The sequence below is a fragment of the Peromyscus eremicus genome, unplaced genomic scaffold, assembly GCF_949786415.1.
Source record: "Peromyscus eremicus unplaced genomic scaffold, PerEre_H2_v1 PerEre#2#unplaced_483, whole genome shotgun sequence".
NCBI classification, from domain to species: Eukaryota; Metazoa; Chordata; class Mammalia; order Rodentia; family Cricetidae; genus Peromyscus; species Peromyscus eremicus.
This window is the reverse complement of record NW_026734719.1, coordinates 185,193-199,758: the sequence shown is the minus strand read 5'-3', so window position 1 is coordinate 199,758 and position 14,566 is coordinate 185,193. Positions and strand designations below refer to the sequence as shown.

Below are 14,566 nucleotides of genomic sequence, written 5' to 3'. Positions count from 1 at the left end.
ACTGGCCAGAGCTCGGGCAGCTCCCCGACGCAGCCTGGCCGTTCCTTCCGGCCCCGGGCTCGGCTCGGCTCCGCTCGGCTCTCGGCTGCCGCGCTCGCTTCGCCTTCGGCTGTTTCCGGAGCCGCAAGCGGCTAGCTGCGGAGAAGCTCCCCGCGCGGGCTGCAGATGTCGGACAGGCAGGCGGCTGAAGGGCCGGCCTTCTGGAGCCCCGCGGCTCGTCGCGGGTCGGCGGGCGGCGTCGGGGACCGACGGGGAGTGGAGGGGAGCCAGGCGGCCTCTTCAGGTACGCAAAGGCCGGGGCGCGGGAAGGGTGGGTGCCGCTGGGCTCGGGGCCGCGCACCTCGGGCGACCCGTATCCCCACCGCCACGGGGATCGCGGCTGTGCTCGAGGTCATTTTCTACCCCGTTTCGAAATGTCTTGGTTCCCGTCCCGCTTCCTTTCTCAGACCAGCCGGGTTGGCAGTCCCGCTCCTTCCGCTGCATCTCGTCGTCGGCGTCAGTCGGGGTCCGTGTCCCAACCTCGGTTCGCACCGCGCTCGCCTCCCGCCCCTGCCTTTGGCTCCCCTGGCGACCCCAGCTCTGTCCCCCGGCTTAGCCTCTCTCCGCGTGCTCCTGCCGGCGTCTTCCCGGGCGCCCGCCTTCCTCTGTCAGAGCCCCGCTTTGCCCTAGCCTCAGAGGCGCGTAGGCCCCCCGTGCCCAGCCGCCGTCCCCTGCATCCTTCAGAGTGGGAGAGATGGAGAGAGCAGCCAGACTTGGGAGGCTCTGAGTTCTTGAAGGAACATCATAGTCAAAGCAAAGGCAGGAAGCAGAGGCTGCAGTAGCGATTTTGGAGATCTCTCTCATTCTCCGAGACCCACCCTCCTGCTGGGCCAGTGTCTCCCATTTCAGGCCACACAAGTTCCTTCGTGTGAATTTAGAGTCGTCTACCGCGCGCTGTCACCTTTCAGCCTTGTGATCATCACAGGGGCGTGTAACTAAAAGGATACCCTGGAGGGAGAGAGATCTGATCTCACTAAGTAGCAAGTAACTGGTTTTCGAGATCTCAAAGTAGACATCATAAAGTACAGCAGTGACTGAGGCATCGCTGTGGGTCCTGGGTGCTTGGTTGGAGTGTGGAATCTCACTTTTAGTGACCTTGGACAAGTGGCTTAGCTTCCCTAAACATGCCTAAGTTTCTTCTCTTGTACAGTGTGGGTACTAAAAGTACCTGTGTGCCACAGCGCTGGTGGGAGGAGTGTATGAGCCACTGTGACTAAAGTGTTTGCTATGAAATCCAGGATGCCCGCTGTGCAAAGCAGCTGCCTAGGATGAGATTGAAGTCTGGTTTTGCTCAGCTCAGTTACCAGAGCTGCCGCAGAGATGTTCCTGGATGTATCTTTCAGCATAGTGGCTTTTCTACATGTATCCTAAATATCTCCTATCGCGTGGTGTTGCCACATGCGCACATTGTTATTTCATATTATGGTAATGTATTTGATACTTTGATACTTTGGTAACAGAAATTCTAATCGGGGTGGGCTGTATCTCAGTGGTAGAGCTCATATGTGAGGTCCTGGGTTAGACCCTACCACCACCAAAAGAAGGAAAGGGAAAGAAAATTCTAAGCATACTTTTCTGAAAGATTATAAAGGTTAAACAAAAAGGCCCTTATGGAGATATGAGGTGTATGTCTCATAAACACCTGTCCCCTGTATCTGCCAATATTTATAAATTACAGACTTCTCTTTTATTTCCTCATGGGTTTGTGGTGAACATACCCAAGTGTCTTTTTTTTTTTTTTTTTTTTTAATTAATCGGACCTGTTTTCTAACATATTCCTGGAATACTCTTAACTAACCTTGGGAGTTCTGCAAATACTGGATGAAATCTGTGGGTGAAGGTCTCATTACAAGGATTTGACTGAACATCCAGTAATACCCAAGATAACCAAGGATACTCCTCGGGTTAAAGTGGTGAAGCTCAACCAGGAGCAGTTTGGTACCCCAGGGGACATCTGGCAATATCTGGAAACGTTTTTGGTTATCGGTGTGGGAGACAATGATTGCTGACAGCTGCAGGCCAGACATGCTGCTGAAATGTCCTGCAGTGCACAGGCTAGCCCTTGCCATGAAGGTCTGCTTCAGATGTCAGAAGTACTGCTTTTGAGAGAAACTCCGGCCTGGCCTTAAGCTGTGACTCCAAAGCTCGGTGGGAATGCTGCTTGGACCAGAGTTTTATAGACCTGGGAGAAAAATCTTAAAACGGCTCAAAATTGGGACTTTGTTCCCACTTGCCAGTAGAAAATGAGCCAAATTAGCAGTAGAGGTTCTAAGAAAGAATATAAGGGAAATTATGTTTTTGTCATCTCCTCTGAGAAAACAGCAGGGGGGGGGAAAAAGAATAGCTGTTCACTTGTTACTGAATTGAGGGTTTGAGTATTTCAGTGTACGTTATTCCTTCAAGAGCTCGTCAGCATCCAGAATAATGAGAACTTTTTTTTTTAAAAAAAACATGTAGCGTTTGTATTTTTTCCTGAGGTTTTGGTAAGAGGAAGGGTTTATGTATAAGCAAAAGTCTCTAGTGGTTGTGGTGTTCTGAGTGGCTTAGGGACTGTGATTGTTTTTAATAGTTTTTTTTTTTTTTTTAATTCGGGGGCACCTGGGTCTTTCAGTTCCCCAGAGGAGAGAGGAATCATTCCTTTTATCATGAAACTCTCTGAGGAATACATATTACATCATTTAAAGGCAGGTCATTTTTTTTTTTTTAAGTCTACAGAGCTCTGGGGAAAATTAAGGGCAGTGTTTATTATGATCTCAGTAGGAACTTAGTTTGATGCATATGACCAAGTATTTGATGTTGAGGAGTGGAAATGGTCAGGTGAACTTGTCTATGGTTCTACTGTGGGACTACGAGCAGCGCAGTAGGTCACAGTGACGGAAGTGTCCCATATCTGAGATTGTTTCACGTTAAGTTAATTAGGATTTGAAATTTGGTAACTCCCTGTTGGATGGTACAGAGTGGTGGAAGTTTATACTAAAAGACACTTTTTGTCTTTATTTTTTTAATTTCCTATTCTGATTTTTACATCAACATGCTGATAATTGGTTTGCCTGTGGCTTTTAAAAAATAATTTTTGTGTTTTTACAATGTTGATAGTTGGTTATCACGCCATACTTTAGTTCATGCAGGATAATACACATGTGTGTTATCTGAATGATCACTGAGGATCCACTCAGCCCCACTCTTCAGTGCTGAAGAGAAGTTGGGCCTTACGGTCACTGGATTTGACTGAAACATAACTGAGTTAATGTGTTTTCCTTTAAGCCTCTCAAATCTTAACCACATCACCTACTTTTGGGTCCTCTACTCTAGAAAAAAAAAAAGTCGAGCTAATTATATCTGCAGCAGTTTAGTGAAGGGGCCGTCTAATGAGCTCTAGAGAAACCTTGACCTAATAGTCACATACTTTGCAGAAAACCTGCTTTTTGGCTTTCCTGTAAAGAAAACACCAAAATACACAGTAAGCTCAGATCTTTAGCTTGATCAGAACGTCTGAGCCACACTCAGGAACCTGAAAAGAAAATCAAATTTTGAAAATGGTCAAGAGCTGTATGTGGTGGCGCACGCCTTTAATCCCAGCACTCGGGAGTCAGAGGTAGGTGGATCTCTGTGAGTTCAAGGCCAGCCTGGTCTACAGGGCTACATAGAGAAACCCTATCTAAAAACAAAAACAAAAAACCAAACCAAACCGAAACAAGAAAAACAAAGAAAGGAAATGGTCAAGTATAAATTGTTTGAAGAAGGCGTCTGCTTTGTGCCTCGCTGCCATCGAGGCCAGCAGTGATAAACTGTTACCTGCAGCTTCCATTCTTCCTCCTCCACGCGTTGTTTCCAAGACTGTGGCCAGTTAGGAACCATGGCAATAATCCTGTCACATTGAAGAATACCTAATTTCACTATTACTAGGTTACTCTTTTAAATTTGTATTTCGGTCCTGAAGTTATACATGATATCACTGGCTTGATAGATTACATTTTTATGGTCATACTAAGATAAGCAAATATGTATTCATTAAAATCTGTCTTGATTTCTCTAGAAACACATGGAGAATTAGCTTATATTTGACTGGCCAGTTAAAGTCTGCACTATTGAAAAATTGGCTTTTCCTTCTTCACAGTGTTTAAATTTCAGAAACCTCAAGGGATCTGTTTATACTTGTTTTTTTCCTGTCTCTCAAACAACATTCCATCTTCCCACACCATACTTCTGGAAGTACACTTGTGTTTTTCTTACCCCTTTTTACTTCCTGCCTATCTGAATCCACTTGGAAGTTGTTTTACCAGAAGTTCTTGCATAATTTAGGGCATTCCTTTAAAAAAAAAAATCTTCTCATTTTTTTTCCCTGCATACATCAAGCTGCTTGAAAAAAGACACTCTGAGAAGTGACTCTTAATATACGAGATTTGCATAGCCTGACTGATAAGGAGAAGAGGAAATGACTCACTGTGTTGGCACAGGTGCACAAAACACATTCAAGCCCTGCTTTACAGCAGTGGTCCTCAACCTTCCTAATGCGCAGACCCTTTAACACAGTTCCTCATGCTGTGGTGACCCCTAACCATAACATTATTCTGTTGCTACTTCATAGTTGTAATTTTGCTGCTGTTACGGATCATAATGTTAATATCTGATATGCAGGATATCTGAGATGCAATCCTTGTGAAAAGATCATTCACTACCCCCTATGGGGTCATGACCCATAGGTTGAGAACCACTGCTCATCAATGTCCACAGTTAAAACGTTTTCCATTGACCCACTTCTTTGCACAGTCTATTCTACAGGTTTATTCCTGTTTAAGGATGTAGGCACAACCAGGCAGTGGTGGCCCATGCCTTTAATCCCAGCACTTGGGAGGCAGAGGCAGACAGATCTCAGTGAGTTAGGCCAGCCTGTTTTGCAAAGTGAGTTCCAGGAGAGCCAAGACTGTTTAAAAAAAAGAAAAGAAAGAACAGAAAAAAAAAAAGAATGTAGACACAAGGCTATTATAGCATCTTTTAGAGTGATAAAAGATTTGGGGGAAAAAAGGTCTTTATACATGGAGAACTCCTAAATTAATGTCTTGTTTTTTATCAAATGAAATATTTGCTATAGAGAGGAATGAGAAAGATTTTTGTGTACAGCTATGGAAGACATCTGAGGTGTAACTGGAAAAAATAAAATGTGCGGTGTTGTTCTTTTGTCCTGGTTTGTGTAGGAAATGTGAAATTCATGTGTATGTGTTTGTTATATCCTTCACTATACTCACACAAACATACACATTACCTTTACATGCATAAATTCTCTGGAAGACTACAGAAAACCCAATAATATTGATTCCCTTTGGAGAGGGAGGCTAACATAGAAGGAAGCTTTCATGATATGCCTTTGCCATTTTTAAATTTTGAATAACAAGAATATATCACCTATTCAGAAAAAAATCATATACAAATGTGTGCTGGAGGGTTCTTCACTGTGTGTGTGTGTGTGTGTTTTTTTTTTCCTGAAATTGGAGTCTTTCTGCATATCAGGGACAGATCTTTTTTTAAAACTCAGATTTTTTTTTTATGAAATAGAGGTTATCATTATCTTTCCGTATTAACTTTATGTTATAGTTTACATTTTATTGTTTTAAACCAATTCATTGTTAATTTAAAACTATATTAGAATTTGTTTGTTTGTTTGGTTTTGGCTTTGGTTTTTTTCAAGACAGGATTTCACTATGTAGCTCTGACTGTCCTAGAACTCACTATATAGACCAGGCTGGACTTTAGCTCCACCTGCCTCTGCCTCCAGAGGCCTGGGATTAAAGGTATGTGCCACTACACCTAGCTAAGATTTCTTTTAAAAATAAAAAGACCAATTATCTACTTTCATAATGTACCATTGCCAACAAAATCATTCTTAGTAATTATTTTGTTAGTACACTTAATGATTCATTAATTTAATTTTATTTTGAGATAGTCTCACTATATAGCCCTGGCTGGTGTGGAACTTGCTATGTAGACCAGGCTGGCCCCAAACTTAAAAAGATCTGACTGCCTCTGCCTCCCTAGTGCTGGGATCAAAGGTGTACACCACATGCCTAGCAAAGATTTATTTATTTATTTGTTTGTTTGTTTGTTTATTTATTTATTTATATTTTGCTTTTTTGAATCAGAGTTTCTCTGTGTAGCCGTGACTGTTCCAGAACTCACTATGTAGACCAGGCTGGCCTCAAATTCATTGAGATCCACCTGCCTCTGCCTCCAGAGTGCTGAGATTAAAGTTGTGTGCCACCTTTGCCTGGCTTATTTTTATTTTTAATTATGTGTATGTGTGGGTGTGAATTTGTACACGTGTATGCCTGCAGAGGTGAAGAGTGTGTGGGATGCCCTAGAACTGGAGTTATAGGCAGTTTTGAGCCCCCTACCCCAACATGGGGACTCAGGCCTTCTGTAAGAGCAATTATGCTGTTGAGCTGTCTTTCTCTAGCACCTTACGTTTTCATAATTTTTACTTACTTAAACGTGTCGTGTGAGTGCCTGCATGTATATCTGCACCATGTGTGTGCCTGGTGCCCACAGAAGCCAGAAGAGGGTGTCAGCCCCCTGGAACTGGAGTCACAGATGGTTGTGAGCCACTGTGTGGGTGCTGGGACCCACCCTGGATCCCTAGAAGAGCAGCAAGTGCTCTTAACTGCTGAGCCATCCCTCCAGATCCACGTGTCCCTTATTAGTGATTTTTATTAATTTTAGAGTTCTTTACTCTTCATATTTGCTCTGCATTCTTCCTCACTGCTCTTCTCCTGATCTTGCTGCTCTCTCTCCCTCCAAAATAGTCTCCGTTCTGTGTGTGTGTGTGTCTACAGATACAGATTCCATATACGAGAGAAAGTGTGATGTTTTGTCTTTCTTACCCCTCGCTCCTCTCTTTACCCCCCCCCCCCGTACTCCTTCCTCTTCTCACATAGCTCCTCTTTCATGACATACGTATTTGTATACCCACACACATATGAACATCACACACATACAAAACAACAACCACAGCCTGCCAGCTGCGTGGCCGGGCTGTCTTTCAGTTGACTGTGTAGACCTTTGTCTTTCCTACAGTGTTTGTGGTGCTGTGCCTCATGTCTGTGATATTTCACATCAGTTTCTTGGGGCACGGGGGCCTCTGTTGGTTACTTTTTAACTTTTTACCTTGTGGAACAGTCAGGTTCTGTCACCCTCCTGAGAATCCCCACTTGATGTCCCCTGGAGTGACTAACGTTCCAGGAGGGAATTTCCTCCCGTGTGCATTAGAACTTGCGGAAGCACACACAGTATGGCGGTCTTTATAAGAGGACTGGTCTCCCTACTTCCTAAACCCACTAAGTATTCATACCACATTGGAGGGATGTGGTTGACAATTTCTCATAGTCCATCGGAGCCCCAGAATTCTTATCTCTATAGCAGCGAACCTCATAGCAAATGTTTAGTGTCAGAGTTTGAAATCCCCCACCCCCAAAACTCAGGCTCAAGGTTATTCAACTCCAAAGTCTTTATCAGGTGATGAGGTTAGCCCCTAGCCATTGCCTTCACCACCACCACCCCAAAATACAAAATAGAAAATTTAGCTGTGTGGTTGGTCAGAGCCTCCTTCTGCTTGTTCCTTTTGGCTTGTGAGCATCTGACCCTCATTCCTGCTCTCCAGGACTGGCTGCCTCCCTCAGTTGTCTCTTAGTCTAGAGCCTTGTCTTCCCACCTGGTTATTGTTCCCTGTGCCCCTAGGGTAACTGCGTTTTAAATAATAGGTTTCCTCTCTGATCAGACGCTCAGCCTTAGCACACTGAGGCACAGTAAGGGACAAAAAGGACGTCCTTTCTACTGCTGACCCATCCCACTGGAGGACTCACTGGGTCTCCACAACCCACAGCCAGATTTGAGGCTCATGAGGACTGTAGGCTTCTTCTGTGGGTGGGACTGCCTGCCTTCACCTGGACCGCCTCACTTACCCTTTGGCTGGGGCTCTGTTTCCCTTCCCCAGATTCTAGCTGTGCCCCTGAGCTATGTGCACGTTTCCCCTTTTGGCTATTTCCCTGCCCTTTTCAGTGGTCCTGCCATTCGTTCTCTTTGTGGACTAGAAGTTGCCCCTGTGTGATGTGGGGAAAAAAAGAAAACAACAAAAACCAAAGCACATACCTCCCCAAATCTACGGCCCTCCCTCCAGGCCCCACCTCTTAAAAGTCCACTCATTTTCCAGTGTCTTCACTCTGGAGCCCAGGTTCCTTACGCACGAACCTTTCACACAGACATAAACCGTATTCAAAGCACAGCAGTTACCATAGAGCGACTAGCTTAGACACCTATACAAAACCTCTCGTAGATCCATCGTATATATTACTGAGAGAAAATAAAGGGTGTCTAAATAAGTAGAAGGCCTTGGCTGTCCAGTATGTTTGAGGCCTGCCTGCCTAGAGGAGTCAGTCTCTCTTGCGCTCTCATATGTCAGTAAGTAAGTGGAAGCATCCTTCGTGTTTGTAGAGTGGAAAACCAAGATTACAAAGATGTTGTTTATTCCCAGGTTGGTTCTGTAGAAAATGCAATGTCAGCCGGGCGGTGGTGGCGCACGCCTTTAGTCCCAGCACTCGGGAGGCAGAGCCAGGCGGATCTCTGTGAGTTCGAGGCCAGCCTGGGCTACCAAGTGAGTTCCAGGAAAGGCGCAAAGCTACACAGAGAAACCCTGTCTCGGAAAAAAAAAAAAAAAAAAAAAAAGAAAGAAAATGCAATGTCAGGAGTAATCCCAGGAGAGTTTTGGAGTTTTCTTGGGGGGCAGTTCTAGAGTGTACATATAAGTGAAAGGCTGAAGAGGCTCTAAAATACGCCAAGCAGAGAAAGGCTTGCTTTGCAGAACAGCTGGGTCCTAAACAGTGTAAAAAAGCTTACCTTATTTTATTATGCTCCACTTTATTACACTTCATAGGTAATGGCATCTTAGGAATTGAAATCTTGATCATCCTATACTGAGCAAATATCTTCAGCAAGTATGTTTTTCTAATAGTGTGTTCTCACTTCTTATCGTGGTTATATTCTGGTAATTCTCACAATATTTCAAGCATTCGTTGTCATATATGTTAGTCGTGATCTGTGATCATTGGTCATTGATGTTAATATGGAACTTGCTTTGGGGGCACCACAAATGACTCTCATGTAGTTTGGCAGCCTTATAAACAGAGGTCATAAATGAGGCCAGGAGTGGTTGATGTCTGCAGGTGGCTTAGAAAACAGCAACAATTATCAGGTCTTTTCTAGAACAGTAAGGATGATCAGAATGAGGACAAGATGCACTAGATGCTTTTAAGTTTAAATCCTGAATGCAGACATATCCAGTGTAGGGGTATTTGTTAGGTTTCTTGTTGCAAGCAATAGAGGCTAATTCTAATAGCCTTAAGCAGAAAGAGGATTTATTAGAGGGATAAGGAGGACTCACCAAATCACTGTAAAGCAAGAGTGAGACTCCAGAGGCCAAACAAGAACAGTATGAATGCTTTGGCTGCTGCTGGAATTCCGCTCATATGCCAATCCTGTTTCAGGTCCCAGGCAGGGACATTAGATCATGTGCCTGTCCCCTGACTTTCTGGGACTAAGAATTGAAGGTCTTTTATTTCATTCTTTACTGTGTATGAAACAGCAGGGAGATGGCTGGATGTTTAAAAGCCAAAAGGTTGGCAAATGACTACTGCATCTGCCGTCCTGAGGGATCTGCAGATACAATTTATATCACCACTGAGGGTTGTTAAGGGTCAGAAGTAGACATACCTACCAGTTATTCTACAATGGAGGGCAGTGGACTTCAGATCTGTACCATTAAACTAGATATAAATTCTCAGCAAGGCTTTAGGTGTTAGAAGCCAGCATCAGTGTACCAAACCAAATTTGGCCACCTAGTTATTGTATAATTGTGTCCTCTCTAGTCTCTCTCAACTCTCTTTACCAGTTAGTGTTGGTGGGTGTTTTTTTCCCCACCCTCCAGTTCCCAAATAACTGACACAGAGACTTAATATTAATTACAAATGCTCAGCCAGTAGCTCAGGCTTGTTACCAGATAACTCTTACATTTTTAATGAACCCATTTCCATTCCTTTACCTGCTGTCACATGGCTCATGGCTTGTTACTCATTTTGTACATGTCCTGCTTCCTCTGTGTCTGGCTGGCGACTCCTCTAACTCTGCCCTCCTTCTTCCCAGCCTTCTCTGTGTCTGCTGTTCCTCCTATACTTCCTGCCCAACTATAGATCAGCCAGTTCTTTAGTAACCAATGAGAGTGGTACATTTTCACAGTGTACAGAAGGATTATTCCACAGCAAGTTAGATCCTCAGTCCTCTGTGGACTTTTTCAGAAGCCTTTTATCTGATCTGGTGTCCACCCCTACCGATGGCTGCCACAAAATTGTACCCAGGGCCTGATACATGCTAGACAAATGCTCTGCTGCTGAATTTTACCCCCAATCCTGTGTCTCAGTTATCTGCTTGTACCTTTGCTGTGGCTTCCAGCCATACTAAACTGCAGCAATAGTAAGTGTGTGTGTGTGTGTGTGTGTGTGTGTGTGTGTGTGTGTGTGTGTGCGCGCTCATGAAACACTTTTGCTTTATTCAGTTTCCTTGGCCTGTAATGTCCTTTCCATCTGACTTGGCAGGGTCCTACATACTCCTTAAGACAGTGTAATTATCATCTCTTTCAGGAAGCCTTTGATACCTGTCCACTTTGTTAATTGTTTCCGTGATAATTCAGCTAATAATTCTAGCTAAACAGTATCATGTATTTACAGTTACTTGCTTTCCAGTTTACTTCCTCCAGTAGACTGAGTCTTTGAAAGTACACATTTAACTCTGTTCACAGAATGGAAACATATTACCTGGCATGTAGCAGGGGCCTTATAAAGGTCTGTTGAGTCCAGGTTGTCATTAACTCAGAGTTCTTTTTTTTTTTTGGTTTTTCGAGATAGGGTTTCTCTGTGTAGCTTTGCGCCTTTCCTGGATCTCGCTCTGTAGCCCAGGCTGGCCTCGAACTCACAAAGATCCGCCTGCCTCTGCCTCCCGAGTGCTGGGATTAAAGGCGTGCGCCACCACCGCCCGGCTCTTTTTTTTCTTTTTCTTTTTTTTAAATGTGAGTCCTGTGTGTTACACAAAATGTTTGGCAGAGTGGTATATGAAGGACAGATTCTATGCTCTGTTCTAAGTGGATGAAAGGTGAGGACTAGGAAGATCACTTAGTAAAGTGCTTGCTGAGTTCAGGTCCCTAATGCCATGTAAAAAGCCAAGCATGGCATCATGCAACTGTAATCCCAGTGCTGAGGAAACAGAGGCAGGAGGACCCCTGGGGTTTGCTGGCCAGCCAGTTGAGCCAATTGGTGGACTCCAGTAAGAGCCTATCTCAAAAAGTAAGATAGAAGGCAGAGAGATGGCTCAGTGGGTAAAATCACTTGCACTGAATCCCTAGCATGTGGTGGCACACATCTGATATCCCAGCGCTTCTCTGGTGGCAGAGATGGGAGGATTGCCCGGAAGTTCAAGTGCCAGCTAGCCTGAGTGCACAGTACAGCAGCAAGAAACAGCAAGGGAGACCCCACCTCAAAACAAGGTGGAGGGCAAGAGCTGACTCCCGGAAGATTTCCTCTGATCTCCACACTTAATCTGTGGCATACATATCAGTACTTAATGTCACACATACACACACACACACACACACACACACACACATACACATATACATACACACACATATAAATTAAAAATATATGGATAGAGGGCTGAGTGTGGGAGTGGACATCTTTAATCCCAGCATTCCAGAGGCAAAGCAGGCAGACCTCTGTTAATTCGAGGCCAGCCTGGTCTACATAACAAGTTCCAGGCCAACCAGTAGTGCTTAATGAGACCCTATCTCAATAAAATAAAATAAAAAAGGCCTCCACTCTCACATGCACATGTATCTGTACACATCCATTTGCACACATTTGAACACCTACACATATGCTGCACATATACACAAAAGGGTCATTACTGAGTGAAAATGTAGGCTAATGGTATACATGGTATGAGCTTTTTAAAGAAAGAAAGGGAAAATATTTTATATGCATTAAGGTTTTTGTTTGTTTATTTGTTATCTTAGGGTTTCTATTGCTGTGAAGAGACCCCAGGACCACAGCAATTCTTATATAGGAAAACATTTTTTTTCAAAGTTTTTTAAAAATATATTTTATTTTATTTTTATATGCATTTGTGTTTTTGTCATGGGTGTCAGGGTTCAGACAGTTACAGTTACAGACAGTTGTGAGCCACCATGTGGGTGCTTGGAATTGAACTCAGGTCCTTTGGAAGAACAGTCAGTGCTCTTAACCCCTGAGCCATCTCTCCAGCCCCAGGAAAACATTTTTTAATTGGAGTAGCTTACATTTTCAGAGGTTTAGTCCATTATCATCATGGCAGGACATGGTGGCATGCAGGCAGACATGGTGCTGGAGAAGGAGCTGAGAGCCCTGTATCTTAATTTGCAGTCAATAGGAAGTGAACTGAGCTAAGTGTATTTTGAGCATAGGAGACCTCAAAGCCTGTCCTCACAGTGACACACTTCCTCCAACAAGGCCACACCTACTTCAACAAGGCCACACCTACTTCAACAAGGCCATACCTCCTAATAATGCCACTCCCTATGAGCTTATGGGGGCCAATTACATTCAGACTACCACAGTTTTTTTGTTTTTTGAGACAGGGTTTCTCTGTGTAGCCCTGACTGTCCTGGAACTCACTCTGTAGACCAGTCTGGCCTCCATCCACCTGCCTCTACCTCCTGAGTTCTGGAATTAAAAGCATGTGCCCCTCCGGCTAAGGGTTTGTTTTGATGATATAAATTATCAAAAAATGTTAAAATAGTAGTGTGTAATTATGATCTATCTGATTGGTAAAGATTATGTGCTCATTAAGATGTGGAAAATGGTCACATTTATTTACTGCTAGCAGAAGTGAAACTTGGAGAGAAATTGGATAGTGGGTATGAAAGTCTTGATGGGCAGACCCTGTGACAAGGAATTTCATTTCTGGGGATTTCTTATAAGGAAGCAAAATAAAAGATATTTAGATATATGCATATATATATATGTGCTCTAACTTAATAAAAATAAATACAAATTAAAAGTAATATATTAGTTACTTATCTTGTTGCTATGACAAAATACCCTGATAAAAGCAACTTAAGGGAGAAAGAGTTTATTTTTGCCCACAGTTCAAGAGTATACTCCATTATGGTGAGTTTCTTAGTACTTTCCTATTGCTGTGGAGAGACACCATGACCAAGGCAACTTATAAAAGGAAACATTTAATTGGGGGCTTGCTTACAGTTTCAGAGGGTGAGTCCATGACTGTCATGCTGTGGAGCATGGCAGCAGGCATGGCACTGGAGTATTGGCTGAGAGTTTACACCTGACCCATAAGCAAGAGATAAAGAAAGAGAGGGGTGTATGTAGATAACTGGGAATGGCGTACATCTTTTGAAACATAAAAGCCCACCCGCAGTGACATACTTCCTTCAACAAGGCCACACCTCCTAATCCTTCCCAAACAGTTCTACCAGCTAGGGAGGAAATATTCAAGCACATGCATCCGTGGGGCCATTCTCATTCAAATCACCATGAGGAGGAAGTTGTGGTGGTAGGAACTTAAGGTGCCAGTCAAGTGGTCAAGTTGCATCCAGAGACAGGAGATAGGATGGTAAGGGCTCAGCTAGCTTCCTCCTTTTTATGCGGTCTGTGACTCAAGCCCAGGGGATGGTGCCACCTATTTTCAGAGTGGGTTCTCTCACTCCAGTTAACACAGCCGAGACAGTCCTTCCCAGGCAAGCCCAGAGACTAACTAACCTAACTAACTAACCTAGGTAGTTCCTCATTGGCACACACAGAGCTTCTAACTCACTTTTATCTGATACAAATATATTAACGTATCAAGTTGACAATCAGCATTAACTATCACAGATACCAAGTTGGGTGTGGTGGTAAACATATGCAGTTCTGGCAATTTAGGAAGCCAAGGTCAAATGAATACTTGAGCCCAGAAGTTCAAGACCAGCCTGAGCAACATAGTGAGACCCTGTCTCAGAGAAAGAAAACTAAAGTAACATTCGTCACATGTTGAATTGTCAATTTCCTCAGTGGTTCACAAATTTCACTCTGATGTTGAATTGTGGGAAAACAGGCATTCACTTATTGCTGGTATGAAAGCAAAATGATAGATGGTCCCTGTCAAAGAAGACAGTCTGGCAAAAATGCGAAATACACATAAGGCGCTATAGCACAATTTGTAATATTAATGGGATGAAAAACTGGAAATAACACTGATGCCGACCATTGGGGATGAGAGTGTGGTATCGCCCATCATCAACTATTTCATTTTAAAACACATGAAGCCGGGCGGTGGTGGCACACGCCCTTAATCCCAGCACTCGGGAGGCAGAGGCAGTCGGATCTCTGTAGTTCGAGGCCAGCCTGGGCTACCAAGTGAGTTCCAGGAAAGGCGCAAAGCTACACAGAGAAACCCTGTC

General features: G+C 43.8%; 1 protein-coding gene across 2 annotated transcripts in view; it reads left to right on the top strand.

The window, feature by feature from the left end:
- Tmed8 (transmembrane p24 trafficking protein family member 8) overlaps window positions 1–14,566 on the top strand; it is a 31,809-nt gene that overhangs the window by 729 nt on the left and 16,514 nt on the right. The window contains exon 1 of one of the 2 annotated variants that reach the window (XM_059252907.1): window positions 95–283. The exons of the other annotated variant lie outside the window; for it this stretch is intronic. Coding sequence (XP_059108890.1) covers window positions 166–283 — 118 coding nt within the window. The 5' untranslated portion in view covers window positions 95–165. Of the gene's footprint in view, window positions 1–94; window positions 284–14,566 lie in introns of those variants that run through there. 2 annotated transcript variants of the gene reach the window in all.